The sequence below is a fragment of the Argiope bruennichi genome, chromosome 4 (assembly GCF_947563725.1).
Source record: "Argiope bruennichi chromosome 4, qqArgBrue1.1, whole genome shotgun sequence".
Classification (NCBI taxonomy): domain Eukaryota; kingdom Metazoa; phylum Arthropoda; class Arachnida; order Araneae; family Araneidae; genus Argiope; species Argiope bruennichi.
In genome coordinates, this window is record NC_079154.1 from 90,765,797 (window position 1) to 90,787,700 (window position 21,904).

General features: G+C 29.1%; 1 protein-coding gene across 1 annotated transcript in view; it reads left to right on the top strand.

The window, feature by feature from the left end:
- LOC129966679 (LHFPL tetraspan subfamily member 2a protein-like) overlaps nucleotides 1-21,655 on the top strand; it is a 52,859-nt gene extending 31,204 nt beyond the window's left edge. Inside the window, exon 2 of the mRNA XM_056081194.1 lies at nucleotides 20,869-21,655. Within this exon, the coding sequence (XP_055937169.1) occupies nucleotides 20,869-21,131 (263 nt within the window). The 3' untranslated portion in view covers nucleotides 21,132-21,655. The remainder of the gene's footprint in view (nucleotides 1-20,868) is intronic.
- Nucleotides 21,656-21,904: the final 249 nt, after the last annotated feature.

Sequence of the window (21,904 nt, forward strand, 5' to 3'; positions counted from 1 at the left end):
GAAAAATGAAATTATATATAGATTAATAAAAAAATGAATTGATAAAAGGTTTTCTATCGTATCGTATACTTCAAGATTCTGTTGGCAATATTCAGATTTTTTTTTCCTCCATATTCGAGACGCTTGAATGCTTATGTGAATTAAGCGATTTCTGTCAGCGCAAATGCTCCCAAGTGGTCAAAACTCATGATGCTTCACGACTGAAAAAGTGCATTTCTGGAGACAAAACGATTGTTGCTTAAAACATAAGTTGACATCCAAGTCAAAATGGCTTTCACGTTCTAAACATTTCTTTCAGAAAAACAGAAGGGCGCAGTCTATTTCTTTCGGAATAAATGCGAATATATTTAAAGGACGCACTATTCATCAAGTAAAGAGGAGCACACCTGAGATCAATTTATTTCGTTTTTTCTTTCAGTCGATTACTTTAGTCATCGTGTTGAGACTTTTTGAATATAATGGTAAAGTATTTTAATATGTGCGCTTTGAGCATTACTAAAACAAAATGCGCGTAAAATTAAAGGAAATGTGAAATTCAATTTTGCATTTCTATCATGAAAGTTCTTTTTCTTACTAGGAATATTTGCAGAGATGAAATGTTTTATAATGATTGAAATGAAATGCTTTTAATCTTACTTTTGTATCCTTCATAAAACGATCCTTTTTCTTAGATTACATGTTACGATTATAATTTAAGTAAAAAAGTATACATAATTTTTTTTTATCTGTGTAGAAAATGCGTTGTTTCTAATTTTTCAAATAGATTTTCGAATAAAAATGTTGCATAGAAATATTACATTAAGAAAAGCTATCTTAAGGAAAAATTATTTTAAGAGATATTAGTTTATAGTGTGTAAATTAATAAGAAAACTCAGCTTATTTCTTTATAAATATTGATTTTGAATATTTTATTTTGCTTGATATTTTAGATTTTCTAGATTCCAAGTTTATGTCGATATTTTTCTTTTTTTAATTATATTGCATTAAATCTCTTAAGCATTTATTTTAGAATGCTTGATAGTTTTAATGCATTAAATTTTATAAATTAAATAATATCTATAGAAGAAGTGTAAATATATGCATTTTCGAGTTTTAATGCATTAAGTAAAGAAAATTATGTCGTACATAAAATTTGAATACTTTATTTTGCTTGATATTTTAGATTTTCTTGATTCCAAGTTTATGTAGATAGTTTTCTTTTTTTTAATTATATTACATTAAATCTCTTAAGAATTTATTTTAGAATGCTTAATAGTTTGAACGCATTATATTTCATAAATTAAATATATATAGAAGAAGTGTAGATATATGCATTTTTCGAGTTTTAATGCATTAAATAAAGAAAATTATGTCGTACATAAAATTTTCTTTATTTATGGCTTTTCAATTCATTGCATTTTCAGATTCTTCATATTATATGGAGGCTATAAATTATGACTTGTGACTTATTTATAAACTGTGCTTGTGACTTATTTATAAAAATAAGTCACAAGTAATAATAAAATAAACAAATAAAAAAGTTGGTTATCATAATTACACTACCATTTTCACGCATTAATATATATATACGGAATTATACAAAATTTTCAAAAGATTTTATGATGTTTAATCGAAAAGGCGAAACAAAAATCTATCCTATCAACTGTGTTTAGTGTATAATGAATATTTTTTTTTATTCTTCTCTGCAGATATTACAAATAACAGAATGAAATTTTTGAAAATAGAATTTTAAATTTTATAATTGATCTGAATAAGTAAGATTAATTTATATAATTTGAAGTTTTGCAATATTTTATACCCCAAAAATATGTATAGTTTTCTCTTTTAGTTACATATTTCAATACTTTAAAAGTGTCATTTAAAAAAAACAATTGTTAGAAATCATTTTTATATCCCAAGTTGGTCTTCATAAACCTACATAATTCACTTCGGGAAAGTCCCTTTTTCAGAATTATAATTTTTCCTATTCAAACTTGAATTTGAAACCTTTCTTTAAAAAAATCAGATTTTAGAATAATAAAAGAACACAGCAAAAAAAAATTCATCTTTGTTCTTCAGAAGAATTTGATGATAAATGGATCAAATATTTCGAGTGCCCCGAATTTCATTTCTATAGGTATCATTTAATAAATAAATTTATCTTTCTCCTCTTAATTCAGATCTTTTTCTTTTTTACTATTTTTCAGGCAATGATACTTACAAAATAAAATGATTGTATGTTTTGAAAAGAAGGAACAAGATATGAAGATAATCATATTTCGAATACATAATTTGATTTGTTAAAGTTATACAAATATAGTACTTTTGAAGAAAAAAATATTAATTTACACACCTCGATTTTCTTATCATGTTTTGAAAATCAAAATAAAGGTAAAACATGGAGGAACAAGTCCCTCTGGGCACCATTCTTTTTCCAAGTGAAACATATTCCGAAATTAATTTTAAAGCAACGTGAATGTTTTATTTTAAGAAAAAATAAAGAATTTTTCATATAATGGTATTGATTAAAAAAAATAAAACAAGCTAATTTTTAAAATATAAATATGCAATATTTTTGTTTTTTATTTTGCTGGATATTTTCTAAAAAAGTGACCCATGTTTTGAAATATATATGTTGTAAATTAATATCTTAGCGGTTCAAGGCTGAAAATATTTTCATCATTTTTTATTGTATACATTTTAATGGTTAAAGCAAGAAATTCAGTAAATGGTTGGAGACATTTATTTTCACAACTATTTTTGTTTTCAGTTTTATTGGTTATCTGAAATTTCAGCATAGTTTCTAAATTATATTTTTAACAAATAGCATCGTATATAATTATATAAATTTAAATAAATTATCAAAAAGGATTTTCAATATTTATTGGCAACCCATCTTTATCGTTGGCATAGTTTTGAAACGAAATTTTTGTTAATTATTAACTAATATATTATTGTCTTCGACTACAGAGGCATGTAAAAAATGTCAAACCTTTCAAAGTTGTTTTAAAAAGGCTTTGATGAATATAGTGTGGCTGAAAGTATGATGCGTGATCTGACTCACTCATAATCAGATGACTGTACTGGATAATAGTTAAAATATTTATTAACAAATAGAAACAATTAATTTAAATTAAAATTATAAATAATTTCATATAAAATAAAAATTACTTATATATTAAATATATTTATATATTAAATTTAAATTGGCTTAATTCATGCTGTGCTCTCATGAGTAAATCCTTCAAGAGTTTACAGTTTATGACACACGTGTGTATACATCGGCTGTCAAAACTACTGCAGATCATTATTAGCAAAAAATAACCAAAAAAAGGAAAAAGAGAGTCAAATTCTTCTTCAGTTTTCATTATAAATATCCCTCGCTAGAGCCTGAAAGAATTGTCTACAGAAGATTCCAAATTAGACTTGCGGAATAACTGTTATGTAGACTGGTAGAATGGCTGATAACTTTTAGGTTTGAATTACCTATTCCAAAATCACTACCAGCCGAGAGGGAGGGGGGGGGGGTATTTGTTTTTTTAATCTATTCATTTTGTCCATACAGATGGGTATTTCAATGTGTGTGTGTATATTTTCCGTCGCAGTTCATGACGGTTGGCTGCAATAATTTCTGCTTTCAATTTCTAAACCATTTATTGCAATGTGATTTTTTTTTGCATATCTCTGTAAAATTATCCATTATTTGTATTTATTTATTTGTCTTCGTTTAACACGATAAATCTGATTACGCGATTCTTCATTTAATTCCCTTGCTGATTTCCACACTGTTTGATTCAACTTCACTCCTTCTGTGTTTACAGAGATGGGTATTTCTAATCAAATTTTGACTTCCTATTATAATTTCAGGGCATGTAAAAGTTCTTTTCTCTCTGTTTTTTTCATGAGTATATTCTCGACAGAAAATGCATTCATTATATATAATCTTTCATCGCCGTCTGTAACATCGGCGGAATCAAAAATATCGCCTCTCCTTTAGTCTGTTTCGTTATTGGATGCGAAATCCTAACTTCTGTTTCGTCGTTTAGCAAGTGAGATAGGTTTTTTTCAAGCTTAAATGAGTTGATTTATCGATTATCGCGTGAATAAAAATTAATTATTGGATTGTAAATTTCATACTTTATTTACATTTTTTTAAGCTGGGTTGTAACAAAAGTTAATGAATAGAGATCTGTAATTTTTATTACTTTCTATTTAAGAAAATTCAGAATTATTTCACTTCAGTTGGAGGTTAATGCTAACCTCCGTTTTGCCTACTTAGTATTTGTCATTGCTTTTTTTTCTGATAGTGAATCATTACTTGTTTCAAACCGATTTTAGAGATTTGATTTGAGTGTTTATGAACATAATGAATAAAGAAAAAACGATTGCAAGAAAATGAAACTTCAAATATTTATACCTACGTGTAAAGTATACTACGAATAACATTTTTTTAAATTTCTTAAGCATTTTGCCTACGTGCATGAGATGTTCCATTGCACATATCATGCACATAGGCAACAACATAGACCATTACAACTTAACGTTAATTAATTTGTAGCAGTTATATCCTAGATAATATTAACAAGTTAACAGCCCATCAAGACGGTCACATCTTCCAGTATTTTAATATTCATATATTTTACTTATCAATAAATCGATTGGTTTTAGCAAAATATTGATTGCACAATAGCAAAATTTATCTAGTAGTAAATTTAAGAAAAGGTTAATGATAAAATTCTCTAAATTATAATAAATCATTGTGAGGAATTTTAAGATTAACAAGTAAAAAATAATATTTTACAAAACTTTTTGCGATTTATTAGCAAAAAAATTTATGAAAATTCTAAAATTCAAATAAAATTTTAATAGCATCAAGCCCTGATATTATGCTATAAGGAATTTAATCCATAATTAATATCGTAAGAAAATTTCTTAAATTCAATAAATATATATTACGAATGTATTAGTATGCTTTATTTTTAAAACAGCATCAATCATTTACTCTTTTCCTATTTTTAATTTAAACACTAATTCTTTCATTAAAAAATTATTTTCTTCATTTTCTAATACTAATAACAGCATTTTTCATTTATATTAACAATAATAACTTTTCCTTTCTTGCTCCTGTTCCAGCACATGCATTTATAAATCACCCATTATAGTTAATTAATCCTTTCCCAGATGGCACTGATTCTTGCCTCATCACTAAATTTCTAAATTCCCTCAGAATTATCTAAATACTTAAGACGACTTTCCCTGGCTATCAGTAAAATCATTTGAGTGTCTGAAACCACTCTAATAGTCTTTACACGATTTGAAGATGACTTTGCAACAAATAGCATAATAAAATTGTATTATTCCATTTTTTAAATCATGGTTCTTGAATTTTATTTTCTATATTCTCAATCAGGCTATTTAAAAACAGTATGCTTCTACTAATTTTCATGTTTAATTATTGCTAGCATTCATTTTTAGTTGTTGATATTAATTTTATTCATAATAAAATTGATAATATTCATAATTCTCTGCTTTTTGATTTTCTATGTTTTTAAACATGCTCTAGTAAAATTGTATACTCCGACTAGTTTTTATACTTAATTATTATTAATTTTCTTGCTTGAATTATAATCATATTAAATTTTTTCTTCCTAATAAAATTGGTTCTATTCCATTTCTTTCAATATAATTCTCGATTTTGGATTCTATGTGTTCTTAATCTGGCTCTTGTAATAAAGCAGCATCCTTCGATTAATTTTTATGTTTAATTATTACTGGCTTTTACATTTAATTATTGGTTCTAATTTTTTTCATAATAAGATTGATAATATTTAATGTTTGACATAATTCTTCGTTTTTTTTTTATTTTCTATGTTTTTAAACATGCTCTAGTAAAATTATATATTCCGACTAGTTTTTATATTTAATCATTATTCATTTTCTTGTTTTAATTGTTACTAGCTTTCATATGAAATTTTTCTTAATAATAAAATTGGTTCTATTTAATTTCTTTCAATATAATTCTCGATTTTGGATTCTATTTATTACTAATCTGATTCTTATAGTAAAACGGCGTGCTTCGACTCATTTTCGAATTTAATTAAGAGTACTAGTTTTGTTCATAATAAAATTGATAAGATTCATTTTTGGCATCATTCTTGAATTTTTATTTTCTATATTCTGAATCATACACCTATGAAGCAATTTGCTTCGACTAATTTTCATATTTATTAATGTTACTCATTTAATAATGAATAAAATTTGTACCATACAATTTTTAACATGGTTCTTGATTTTTGTTTCTCTGTGCTCCTTATCATACTTTCGTAAAATATTATATTTCGTCTAATTTCCATATTTAATTAATGTTCATTTGCATATTTAATTAATAGTACCAATTTTCTTAATAGTGAAATTAGTGCCATTTAATTATTTTCAGCATAGTTCTCTATTTCCAATTCTTTATATTCCTAAACAATATGAAGCGGTTAATTTTTTTAATTCAGCATTCCATCGCGATCTTCTTTTTCACAAAATCAAATCTCTCCTTCATGAATTGAAGAAAATACACTGATGCAGCGTCGGTGTGCATTTGAAAAAGACTAAGTCAAAACAAAAAAAAATGAATTCATGCATTTGTTTTAAAATTTTCATGCTACAACAGAAAAAAATTTGCATTATAAATACAACATATGCTGTTTATTGATAATAAGTTCATATGCCTGTTTGTTTTTTTTTTTGCTATTTTATATATAACAATTTATTACAAAAATGCATTATCTCATTTTATTTTTCATTTTATTTTTTATTATCTTATTTCAATGATAGTGCTGAAGGGTTTCTTTCAGCCTATTAGTTTATGATGGCAAAAACATCGTTTATCGTTATTCATAAAGAATATTAGTTTTTCAGCTTACACGTCATTAATCTGCATCAAAATACAATTTCAAGAAAGATGGAATAGTCTTTAAATTGAAATGGAATTACGTAAATACGTCCCATTTTCTTTTACTGTTATTTATTTCTCGATTGTTAAAATCTAGTCAAGATATTAAGTGTTAAATGAGTTTGAACAAAATGCAGTTAACAAGTGCATAAACTTCTATCCCTAAGCGATCGTTATTTTCCACCTGCGAGCGATATTCATTATCTTCTAAAATGCACTCAAAGGATGGTTCAAAAAGTTATTTATTTTCTCATTAAAAAAGTATCAGTGCATTTGAAAATATTTGTAGAGGATATATTCAAAAAGCTCAGTTTTTCTGCTTCTTAATTATTTACGAAAATTTCTACTGTATGCCAAAAAAAATCTATATACTTTAAAAATGACATCAACTGCAAAGCATGACGAATACTTTTTTATAATATTAGAATAAGTATTAAAGAATTTATTATAATATTATTATAAAAGTTGTTGTTATTTATGGCACTTTACAAGCACACTAATAGATTTGTCAGATTATAAAAGTATATCACACAACTTCAAATATTTAAATTACTTTATCATCGTTATAACATACAAAATTATCAAAAAAACTGTCCGGAATTTGTAATTAGATATTTATTAATTGCTTCCAACTAGTTGGCCCATTCTTAACTTTATATGCATTTTAAGAAAATTGTTAACTTTGATTTCTTGAATAAAACAAGGGGAGAAAGGTTTTAAAAAATCATGTTTTGTAATTAAGTACGGTTTCCAACTTTGGCGCAGTTTTTTGTCAGCTTACAACGCTGGGCTTTAGATGAATAAAAAAAGTTATGAAAATTAGTAGAGACAGACTTAAATATTTTACTTTCGAGTTGTAACTTTTATTTCACTATATCAGAATAAAATATGGTATTTTTAATCTTGCAAACAAAATGAAAAAAAAGAATGTAACTTGTAGGAAAAAATATCCATTTAGTTATTTATTTAATTCAAGTTTTGATGGAAGTAATGTAAAATGATTTAACAACATTTTCAGTAAGTATCCTATTCAGTAACTATCCTAATAGCAAAAGCAAGATCGTCCATCTTATATTCAAGAAAAATATGGGCAGGTTGATTGAAGGCAATGCTCAGTATTTAAGACTTCAGTGCATAGTCAGATATTAATTTTCACTTATGATCCATCAATTTTAATTCTTTCAAATTCGAATCCCATAATATAAAAAAATAAGTGTCTAGATTGATTCCGAATATAAAACCGATTTTCTTTAGTAACCAACATTCCTTTTTTAACTTCTATAACATGATATGGCATAACTGTATTTCAGTAACCAGTTAAGAGTTCTTTGCTTATGCACGTGATTTTAATTGAATGATCGCAATCGGATAATTAAGCGGTAAATCAGAGTAAAATCCTTAAGATAGTTCACATCCATGACCCAACCCTATCCTCGGAAATTATATCCCGTCATCAGAATACAGCCCATCGGAATGGTCACTTATCCGGAGATCTTTTATGCATATTGTTGCTTATAACATTTTATCCATGCGTGTTGATATTAGGGGGTTTAACTTATTTGAATTGTTAACCAAGAATAAGTTATTCTTATCTTCTTTAGACACCGAAAATTTAATTTATTGGACGTCCTGTGACAATTTTATGGAAACTGAGAGTGATGTCTTGGCTACAGTCTAACCCTTCCCTAAAGAGGTAACTCATATAACTGGAGAGAAAATAACTCAACTTTGTATCATTGTTATACTCTGCAAAAAAGCAAAAAAAAAAAAATGCTTATTTAACAAGTGACTTTCATCCACGTACTCAGGATGTCTCTCCCCGTATTATAAATTACTCGAGTAATATATAATGAATGTTTTATAATGTTATTTGTAAATAAAAGAGACAGAAATGATCGTCTGTTTCTGATTTCTTTTCGCATTCCAATATTCAAGAAATATCAGGCTGATTATCAATAAAATCAGTATTTGATTCTGTTTTTAGTCAAAATGTATATTCCAATAAAATTCAGAAACTATCTATAAATATATAAACATTTATTCTTAGATTCTATAAATATTTTGAGAATTGTTACCATATTGCTGCATAGCAATCTTTTCGCATTCTGATCTTTATTATCCTGATCTTTCCCCCTGATCTGATATATCTATCTTTCTCAACTTGATATGGTATATCTTAGAAATTTAGTATTGTGCTAATTAATATACCCAGCATTGCTTGGGATGAAAATCCTTTCATATGTAATATATTTATATAAAGGTAAGAATTATTTTTGTATATAAAATATTATAATATTAAAAAACCTTTCTACTTTCAAAATCTTTTTTGTCTGATTTTAACTAAAATTAGACCATTGGTAATAAAATCAGAAGTTTTTTAAAAACTACTGGTAGCTAATTTCGCCATAAATTATTATATTTGTTATATTAGTAATGCAAATTTCCATAGATTGCTCACATCTATTTAAATAAAAGAGAAGGTTGTGTTCATTTGAGCGACTGACTTAAACTTAGAAGCATCGTTAAGTCGTCTTATTAAGACTAATAAATAATGTATCAAAAAACAAATTAAAATAAAAAAAAGATTAAAATGTTCATTAATTGAATATTTAATAAATTTTTGAACTGTAAAATGTTTACAGTATTATTTATCCTGTTTTAAATAATAAGGAGACAGAATTTGATTAATTTCGGATAATTTATTTTGGAAAAAAAATGATATATATATATAACTTTTATTCATACAAAGATAGGTATATTATCATGATTCTCTGGGCTCTTGCCTTCATTCTTATAATATTTGAAAACATTGTTGCGTGATTTCAGGAACCCTTTTATGACAACTTTTTTGACAAATGTTCCTTTAGACATGCAGAGGAAATAATTGCTGCATGCAACACAGAAACGCTAGCTTTAAGGAGGGGAATAAAAGATTTAGATATAGAAGAAATCTAAACCAAAAAAAATCGTTACAATTGTAGTTGTTTTTATATTTTTTTTAACGATAAACTTCTTATTAGAAAAATTTCATCATTATTTATTTGTAACAATTAGGACACTTTAAAAAATTCTACAAATATTGTGAATAAATTCAGAACTGCCATCGTGTCAATACAAATTTTGCAACCCTCAACCAAGAAATGCTTTAATTTTTTTTTTTTTTTGAATAAAATTATCAGAACTCCTATGGCATGCTGATTTATTTAGTTAATGCTAAATGGGGCCCTACAATTTCATTATGCTGATTTATTTACTTAATGCTAAATGGGGCCCTACAATTTCATTAATAGTGAATTTGTTAAAGTTGAAAAATTCTATACTTCATTATTTTTACAACTCCTGGCGGTTTTCAGATTTCACCGAGATCGCCAAGTTCCACTATACATGATATATCAAGAGGGTTGCATTCTCGAGTTTTCTTGGCGATTTTCAGATTTTGACGAATTCGCAGTCTCAATTAAGCAGAAGATGCCAAGATTTCACCGAGATGATTGACGAAGGTTTGCAGTTTTTGGCAAATTTCTCACAAAAAAAAAACAGAAATTCTAATAAATCTTTTTTTATACAATTATTTAAATGAGCTACTTATATTCAGATAATATTCTGAAATCTGTATTTATAAGCATCAACATTTTTCGGAAATTGTTTTTGAAAAAACTAAATGCGAAATTAAGATGGGCTGCAAATAATTACAAGGAATATTGATTTAAAAGTTTAAAATTTCTTCCGATGGCAAGAAATATTTTTTATGTGATTAGTAAGAAATTTCCTTATAGAAGTTTTTTAATATATTTTTATACCATGCACGTGAACAACAAAGATTATATTCCCCATATTTTGGAATGAAGTCAAGGACTTTAGACAAAGATAATGAGAGGCAAAATAATTCAATCTACTCTGTAAATGATTCGCTTTATCTCTTCAATTAATTAGAGATACGTTTTAAAAACTTCTTTTAGAATTGTGCATTCAAAATCGTTGCTTAAATAGAGCCAAATTTACTGTTAACATTAATTAACTTTTAGGAAGGAAGGTTTCTGTCGTCAAATCCAATTCCGTTGAATTCAGCAAGACCAAATATTTCCCAGAAGTTTGGAATTAAGCTATTGATTCAAGTATCGTCTGCATCATCTAACCGCAACTCAAAATTACGAGCTCCATTCCAAAATAGCTAAATTGTTGCTTTGAAATAGAGCGTACATTTAACTGAACTGTGGTTTAAAAAAATCTAAATTCCAATAACATAAATGTGCACATTTGCTGTATGCGAATTAATAAAAAGAATAATTTTTTTTAAAAAACTGCTATTTAAAAGCCCCAAAAAAATTCCTTATATAAAATTATATCTAATTTTGTTTAAGAGGTCCAAATGTTTTCCTGATAGAAATTCAATTCGTTTTAAGTATATCAAATCTGCAGAATTTACTAATTTTTTAATTTATTTTTCTTTAATTAATATGTAATTATTTCCCAAAACATTTAATTTTCTATTTTATCACAAATACAAAAAAGGAATATTCAATTTTTGTAAGCAATTCCTGTTTCGAATTACTCATAGCTTATATTTAATTTTCTTCCAACATTTTTATTTCTATCGTGCTTAAAGATCAAAATAATTGGTTCACTATAACCGTAAAAAGCTAGTGTTCCAATAAAAAAAATCAATCTTCTAACAAATTATTAGCCCCAAACTTTCGAAAACAACTATTCCTTACTTAATATTCTAAAACTGGCTCGTATTCACGTACTTCTAAAAATGAGGGAACCGAATCCTCCAAATTAGTTGAATTAAAGAATCTACATAAAATTTCGAGAACGTAGGTATCGATTCGTTAGGTGGCAGTAATGAAGCCAGCTTTAACTTCAACTCGATCACCATGAAATTTATCCGACCATCAAAGTTCCTGAATTTTACTTTGAAAGTTTCATATTCGTAGTTATTTGAATAAATTAGCTCGAGCAAAATTAGGAATTGCTTTCGGAAAGTAATTTAAGAACTACGTGTTATCTGCAATTTACGATAACATACGTATGCCAATACTGAAGTTGAGATAAAATATTAAGAAAAGCCATTTAACAATTTTAAATGTGTTAATTACTCTAATTTACTTCCTATGTATTTAGAAATCAAATCCAGTTGCACCAATGGTGTAATGACCGATGGTCAAGAAGAGGGATGGTATATATGTTCCGCCTCGCCTATTTTAAAGGCCGTCGTAGAGAAACACTATTTGCATCTTTATATTATTCTCAATAATATCATTCTTTGGGCACAATTTACTTTCGCTCTGAAACTGATGATCACAATGAGAAGGCAAGATATTATATGCATATATATATATATATATATATATATATATGTATATATATATATATATATATATATATATATATATATATATATATATATATATATATATATATATATATATATATATATATATATATATATATATATATATATATTTCTTAATTTTTAGCTCAATTTAGCCCATATTAACTTCATTCTAAAATATTCTCTTATTTCCGGATCCCATTCCACTTTTTCTATCTAATTAATTCAACAGAAGCTTAATAAAATTGCTGAATCGGCTAAAGACCGATACGTTTCCACACTCCGAGTGAAGGGACAAAATATTGCTGATATAAACAAATTCCACTAAAAGATCCCCGTGTTTCCCTTGCTTGTGATTGACATGTATTAGACATCCCTATTAAAATCTCAAAATATATATTCACAGGGAAAAAAATTTCATGAGCTTTCCCTCAATTTCGCTCTGTGTTGTGTGTGTGCTCGTCGCTCCTACTTGTACATAATGCGTGTCTTCCCGGGACGAAATGAAATGACGTCAAAAAAATCGAAAGTCTCTTTACTGTCTTAAAAAATTATATGCTTACATTTATATGTAAGCATATATGCATTTTAATAGCAATAAAAATAATTTGTTTAGTTAGACTTTCATTTCTGAAGTCACAATACGGCTATTTTGTGATCCCATTTTTAATCGTGATCAGATGAAAAAAAGGCTGTTCCAGAACTTTTAGAACTTTTAACTTCTCTCTTAACTTCTGCACGACGCTTCACGAATGGTTTATTGAGGTCCACGGTGGTCTTGGGATAAGATTTCAATTTCGATACCGTAGAATTCCAAGCTCGAGACCGGATTCCACCGAAGAACCATCGTATAAACAGGGTTGGTACATGTTAAATCCGTCGAGACCAAACGTCCCCCCGCTGGTTTGGTCGGAAGTCTGGGAAGAGAGTGCTAGTTCATATGTCGTCTACGTCATTTCACCGCCTTTTAAAATTATGAGGTCTGTCCCAAAAAAGTCCTAATATTGTTTTAAAAACAGGACGTTAATATAACTAAAGTGAACCGATGGTTTACTCGCATCCGACAGATTTATATTAAGATGCCATGGTATCATTAGATCATAATTCAATAATACATTCTTTTACTAAATAGCCTAACTTCAGACAACAGGATTTTTTTTTCATCTTAACCAACATATTAGAAGTGAGAAAAATGACAATTGCCTCAATGCTGCACTCAATTCTATTTATTCAAAAAGCAATAATGGCACATACATATCTCTATTAAACGCTTAAGAAGGCAGATAATAATAAGATTTTTTCTAATGATTTCAACATTCTCTTTAAAACCTCTGGTCCCGAAGAATATCTGAGATACTCTTGTTTGCACAATAACTTTTCTGGAAGTGTGGCATTGAGTTTCCCAGAGACACTAAAGCGTTGTAATGATTCAGCTTCTTCCCTGCTTGACTATGGTGACGTTTCTTTTCCCACGCTCCATAATTAGCATCCAGGCAGCAGTATCAGTAATGGCGACGCCCTACCGCAGTGTAAGTGCTTCCAGAAGTGCCAGGTGGTCAGCCCCTTTAAAGTAAGGACATCTGGGCAATTAGTGCGAGTCCAGATAAGGGACCCCACCTGCATTGTATTTGAAACAGATGCAAACCTGCATTCTTTACATTGTGGAGGGTGGCTGCCCAACGGATTCCCACGGTCGACGGTAGACCGGTGAAGTTGTTGCTGAACGACTATTGGATAACCGGGAACATGATCCGATGTGAATGAGGGTGGGAACAGGATAAAAGTGCGAGGAGATTGGAAGAGAGGAAGAGAATTGTGGAGAAGGAGGCAGAGAGCGGATTGTCCGACGAGAATTCCACCCGACAAGATTCAGTGGATCCTTGGAGCTACGGCCTGTTTGCGAGAAGCTAAAGAGTCGGCTAGCTGTTTCCTAGGGAGGTTTCTCCGAAAGAATTCGAGGAACTATCCTTGTTGTGTCGAATAAGAATCATTTAACCTAGATGATGAACTGTAAATTTATGTAATAAAGCTGTAAATAAAGAATTTGATCATAACGCTACCTTTTATTGGATCGAGACTTTACAGTGTCTAATTTATCAAATGAATTCACATTGTAATTGTTTAGCTCCAAGAGAGGATCATATTCCTTATTAACTTTTCTTTCGTGGTCTTATAACATCTGTCTCATACTTTACAACATCGATGTGCTGTACAATGATCATGCATGTAGGCACTAACTATTATATGATATTTCTTACTATATTATACTGCTACAAAAATCATTTGATAAGTGAATGATGGATGAAGGAAGTCCAGTACGCGAGATAAAAGAAAAACGATATTTTATTCTACGGACAACAAGAAGTTTAAGTTTCAAAACTCTTATCTCTTACAGAAATCTGCAATACAGACACAAACAGCAAATAATAAAACAATACCAGCATGTCCATAGAGATAAAGAGTATTCTCCGCGATTAAAATAAATAAAGAATTCTTCCAACTCTTTGGAACTCTCAAGTTTATAAAAGTTTTCTAACAGCATGTAGATTTTTGTGGAAAGTTTTCTGTCCTCAATACAATTTTCGACAACCTTCATTTTGTTCGCCAAGATCAGAAGGTTATTGCTCTGGCATCCATTCAGCATCTATTAAAATATCTGTAAATTTCTGTTCCATACTCTGAGATTATGGGACAGATTCGTAACAGCATCATCCTATATACATATCAAATCTCATATATATCTTCTAAGATAAGTGACCGAAAGCTAAAACACTCCCAATTTTGAACATTAATGTATATTGAAACCTTAATTATTTTTATGAATTCTGCTTGAGGTATGTTGAGATCACACTGACTACAAACTATTTCAAATAAAAAAAATATTTAGACTATGAAATAATTCAATACGATTATGTAATGGATTTTCTTTAAAAAATATAATACATAGGTTTTAATTTCAAGCGCTGGAAATCGGTAGTTGTATGTAACCAAATCTATTTTCAGTTCCAAACCGACATAGTTATACAAAACCTAATGTTACTGTAGAAATTAGAAAAAAAAAATATTATAATCCTGAAGATAATTTTTAAACAGAAAATACTACTTCAAATTTTATGTGTACGATTTCTAAGATATCATGCAGATTCGTAGATGCGATATCATAGTTTCGCAATATTAGAAAGAAAAATATTTGCAAAATGAAACATAACAGCAATTTAAATTTGAAAAAATCACAATACTTTTGTTATAGTCTTATTAAGATGCATTGTTAAAGATGCATTTTTTAAAAATCATGCATCTGTTTTCATAAAATATTTCGTTATATCTAGGTATAAACCGAAACTATACAAAAAATAACCATCGAAAAAAGTATTTTCCTTTCAAATATTTCTAAATAAATGTGCAAATTTAAAACTAATTTTACCATATAAAGCATTCATCACATCCTTTATTTTCCATTTAAGCATTTATTTCCTAATAATAGCATTCGTTACCATATCTAATATATAGTAGTATCTCAGAATATATTGAAAAAAGTTTTCTTTTTAAAACACAATCGCCCAATAATGGTCTTTTCCTTCATAAAACGGAACAGAAAGGCATACCTTGAACGACGCAATGAGGAAAAGAAATATCGCTTAAGCGTTTCAAAGTTTCAAGTATCGATTTCAAATCTTCCCTCAAAAGAAGTTTCCCAAAGCTGATTTGCTAGATTTATGGCCAAATGTTTCTAATATCGCTTTAAAGCTGATATGCGACGGAATAGAACTCTTGTCGAAATCGGTTTCTTTTTTTTTTTAATGTGAAATGGTTGGAATGGATTCCACAACATGAATCTTCCTCTTAATATGTTTAAAACTATGCAGTTTTTTTTTTCAATTGAGGGTAATATATATTTCGATTTTTTAATTCAATAACATTCATAATCTTTCAGATGAGTAAAAATAATTCAGCTACATTTATCTATCTTTCGTGTTATTTTTTTTTAAAAAGGATAACTGAGTATAAAATAAATGTGAAATAACAAAAAATATTATTTAATTTAATATATTAAATTATGTAAATCTTACAAAATGCTGAAAATTCTTGTTTTTTTTTTTTTTTTGTTTTTTTTTAACAAAGATTTTTTGCATTTTTACTTAAGTTGGCTTACGCCGTGGTTGCAAAGTTGGAATGTAATAATGAATTTTTAATTAACTTTCTGATGAGCTAAAGTAGCAATTACCAACCTGTTTTTTTTCATTCCTTATATCTTTAAGAGTTTAGATTTCTTTTTTACGGTATCCCCCAACTACTGTTATATCCCCCTCTACCTCTACAATTTGCAATATAAAATTTTTATTAATAGTTTCAAAGGCTGCATTTTGTTTCAGTCAAACAACTTGAATATCTATAGCATGAATTTTTGACGTTATAATTTATTCTATTTTTCAGATTTTGACGAATCTACACATTTCAGATTTCCCTGAGATCGAATATATATTTTTGGTATTATGTCTGCTTGTCTGGGAACGATAATTCAGAAACAATTACTGCTAAATGGATGAAAATTGGGCTTTTATACCAAAATTGTAACTTTCTATCACATTTTGAACTAAATCTATTCAGAAAAATTTCCTTCTGACTAGCTGCTCGAGTATATGTACACAGGTATATTATATATATACCTGTATACCCAATATATACAGGTATATAAAATATAAATTAACAAAATTAAGTGACTCTCTATTTATCTGTACTTTCTTATACATTTAAACGTAATTACTTACATTTAAACGTGATTACTTACGTGATCAATTAAATTCGGTACATGATCTTTTGATTATAAGTGCAGTTTCTTGTCAAATTTTTATTTCAATCATTCAGGAAAAAAAGGCTTCCAAAATGCATATTTTCATGTCAGATTCATTGAACATGCTAGATTCACGACAAGCCATTTCATGCCAAGCATGCTAGATTCCCGCCATTTCGCTAAAGCCATGCAAGGCATTCATGATCTTAATCAAGGTTCACAAAATAATTCGAAGGGGATAAAACTTTTATTTATTGGAGAGCATGCTAGAAAGGGAGACTACTTTCGCTGGTTTATGATACTTTTAGTTCAACACCAAGACAAATGAAAACAACAATCAAATGATTACGCTTTAATCTATAATTAAAGCTAGGATTTACTCATCGCTATGATAACTATTTGTGTAATAATTTATGCAATAATGCGTGTTGTGTGTGTGTGTGTGTGTGTGTGTGTGTGTGTGTGTGTGTGTGTGTGTGTGTGTGTGTGTGTGTGTGTGTGTGTGTGTGTGTGTGTGTGTGTGTGTGTGTGTGTGTGTGTGTGTGTGTGTGTGTGTGTGTGTGTGTGTGTGACTTTCTTACTATTGAAGAATAGAAAAATAAATCCAGTTAGCGAAATTAGCACCTCATTATTTAAAATTTTTCGATAACTGCAATATCTTAGAAGTTAAGGTCTGAAAAGTGATTTTCATGCTCTAATTTTGACATCAACAATATATATTGCTAGATGGTAGCTCAGATGTAAAGGAATCTATCTTTGCTTTCCAGTCTACCGACAGGCATTTTTTTTTTTTTTTTTTTACCTTTTACACTAACCCCCAGGGTGGGCACCTCGGAATGAGGATGAGATGCTTCCGGCATGGTGTTTGGATCTCGCCACCCTGGAAGGTACACTAATAGGTGAGGTATCTGACTCCTCCCATCGATGACGGGACGTACTTCCTTGGGGGAGGGTTGTACCGTGGCCGCTGGTGGCCCTTAGGACTCAACCACAATTCCCGCCAATGTTGCTGTTGCGGCGGTAAGGTCATTCAGTTTTTATGGTTTAAATCCGTGTGCCTTCGTGGCGGGTCGGAGAGTTAGATGGCTGACTTACCTTTTACACTTTTCAATTCCGATCCCATATTGTTACAATAAAAATGTATATATATATATATATATATATATATATATATATATATATATATATATATATATATATATATATATATATATATATATATATATATATATATATATATATATATATATATATATATATATATATATATATATATATATTCACTTTACAGTCTAAATAAATTGGCTAATCATATCCTTTTGTACAACTTATTTAATACTCTCTTACGCCAATTTTGTCTTGCTCAAGATTTGATATCAGTGTTTTAAAAAAATCATAAGAACTCCTTTTTAATTATTTCCGAATGCATTAGAACTAATTGATCTTGCATTCCTTATTAAGCGAAGTAATTAAATGCTTTGGTGGTATTAAATGATTTACTAACACAAACAAAATTGCTGAAAAGAGATTGATTATCATTTTCGAATCTGTCTTTTCCAATAAGGGATATATTTTCTGAAACATTTAAAATTCAGCTTTCTTTTGGTTTCATTTTAATTCACGAAAACCAACGAAAACTTTACTCTCCAGAAATTAACTTTTTAATTGATGTTTACACTAGAAAAATTTTAAAAAAGTCATTTTAGATAAACATGGAAAGAGAAAACGAAATCGGAGACTGTTTAAAATATTGCCTTTTCAATTAGGAAATTAATAGTACCGTTGAATGATGAATAAATAACTATTTAAACCGACTTTAAGGAAATTTGACTTCGCATATTTCTTAATTTAGAAGAAAATCTAAAATCCGGAATCTAAATATGAATGGAAGATCTAAATATAATGGATTTTCACTAGTGAAGACTTTCAATGTTGCATTTTACTGAATCAATAATGATCATCCGGTTTGGATTGGTGTATAATAATATATTATTCAGATAGATCTTCCTTTCCATTTTTGAGAGAGATTGCTGGACCATGTCAGATAGAACTTGTTCTAATGTTTAAAGTAAGGAATGATTATCTTTGAAGAAGGCAGCAATATCATGCATTTTTTAAAGTGCAGGTTGAATCAGTTCATTTTATAATATTTTCCTGTATTTTGCTTAGGAATATTTACAGTATGCTTTTAAACAACATGAAGGCTATTTTTAAAATGGAATTTTCAATTTTGAACCATGATCATAAGAAAGGAATATACCAACACTCACCCATTCTCCATATTTCTATGCCACACCAACATCTGATTTTTTGAGAGGTTAATATGTCTGTTTATTATTCGTAAAAATTCATAGAGTCAAAAGTAAGTGGCGTTCAAAAGACTTTCAATTTCTTTCTCCAGCGAATTTTAAAATACAAAATTAAACCAGTTTTATAGGATTTTACCTTTATAATACTCTTGATACCTTGAGATTTGCATTCAACATCCGGTAACCAAGCCATCGTTTTCAGAATAAGCACTTCTATAATACGTTCTATATGAAGACATAAATTTCCCTTTTCTGAAGTGGCTAAGAGCTCAATTTCTATTCAGTTCAGTTATATTAGCGTCCTATTTCAAAGCAACACTAAGGGTATTTTACAACGAGGACGACGCCAGATCTGCCACTCCCTCTTCAAACTTCCGCACCACACCGGCAAGAGGACTTTTTGTCCCGACGGATTTAGCGTGCAACAGACCCACTTACATGACGGTCCGAAACCTTATCACCAGACCACGGCGGCTCCAGATTAGTTGCTGAAATCCTCTTATCTTAGCAAATTTTTCCACCTATAAGTCAAGGATTAATGATAAAAGTGAAGAATTGCAATTTTTACCAGTCATATTGATTTAGTTCCAATATATTGAAATATGTTGATTTCCTGGAGGGAGAAGGTGGGGGAATGTCATTATGTTTCGTCTGAAAGAGGAAAACCTCCAGAGATTAGTTCGACAGTAGCGTTCAGAGGGAAGAACCATAACCTTTCTCCTTCTAGTCAAGTCCTTCCCAATGCATTCACTGAAGTGCATGTTAGATAACTTTTTTTGAACATTTGGAAATTGGATTGTTCAAAAAATGAAATTTTTACCAATGCTCCAGCTATTTAAATTTTTTTTTTTTTTTTTTTTTTTTGCATGAATAGGATCTTTATGATGCTTCATTACATCTTTTCTTTTTATTTATTTATTTTTTAACATACTGTAAGGAGTTCATTCTCAGATTCGGTGTGTGCAAAGTGAATGTCCATGTTTCATTAGCGTTCTTTTGAAATTCACATGCATATCTGATAAATTCTCTTCCAAATTAAAACAAGTGCTTTTTATTTCCATTTTCCAGAACGCTGTTGTGATTTATATTCGCTAATGCATTTTGTGACTTATGGCGCTTTACAAGCCCGCTGACAGTTACCTGTCAGCGATTTAAGCCGAGTGAGCGTCTCTTGCTTTTTCAGTAGTGCCAACTGGGCCAAGAGTATGACTTAGCTACTTCATGCTTCAGATTCGCTTGTACAACCACTTTTTACAGAGGGGCACATTCACACACCTCAGAGATAGAACACAAAAGTAGAACAACCATGTCCGTACCGGGACGCCCAGATTACGGGGAAGACGCGCTATCCCTATGCCAGGACGCCGGCTCGCTAATATATATAATTTATTACTGAATTTTATATTTCTGGACATATATACTGGACATATCTTTTTTAATAAATATATTTATAAACAAACAGAGAAATTGATCGTTTTTTCATTCAAGATTTTCTTTCTTTTTATTCTAGGCTTCTTGCAAACCATCAGTCTTCTCCTATACCCGCTGATACTGGATACTCACGTAGGGAAGCTCCACTGTGGATCTAATGCCCATGCCTATGGACCGGACCTGTGTCGTGTCGGCTGGGCCTATGTTGCATCGACTGCAGGAACACTTCTCACATTTTACTGCCCTTTCCTCGCTTACTTCAGCTTCTACAGAGTCTACGATGACCAGCCAGTGAGATACGACATCCGTGCTGATCATATGAATCCCAACTTCTTGCTGTGAATTGAAATATACCACGCATCATTGAATCTCATGGGACCAGTAAAACTAAGAGCTGTAACAAGACTGAATGTAGATGAAATGTGATTTGGGAGATTATTTGTCATTTTTAGTGAATTGCATCAACTTAATCCAGCACTAAGTGAATGTAGTTTATCTAATCTATCAAAATACTGCATGATAGATATCAATATGTTCTTCAAAGAAAACTGGTTCTTGAAGAAGTTTCTAAAACATTTTTGAGTTGTAAACATAATTTTATTTTTAAAAATTAGAATAATTCTTGGTTTGAAATATGATTTTTGAAAGAAAAAAATCTAAATATTTAAATCTCTATTCTGAAACGTCTTTGCATGGTAATATTTAAGGTTTATTTCATTAATCTTTATTTGATAATTAAAGTCTGCTCTTAATCACATACTGGCGATAACGCTTAATCAAAAAAAATTGTTTCGATATCGACACAACGCTCATGTGCACATATACAGTAACTATAACAATAACAATTATTGCTGCAGAATATATTTAAAAATATCTTGGGAAAATTTTATGTAAAAATTGCAAGTAAATAAAAAAATTTTAATTTATAAAAGTTATAAAAGATTTTTTTTTATTTTAAATAAACTTAAAAATGTTTATGTTCAATAATGTACACCGAAATTATTTTAAAAAATATTAAAAATTCTATTAATATTCTGCTAAATTTATTTTAAAATTGGGAAAAAATACTTTGTTATTGACTATCTGTTACTAAATTTAGTAGCTCGAGGTCTAAT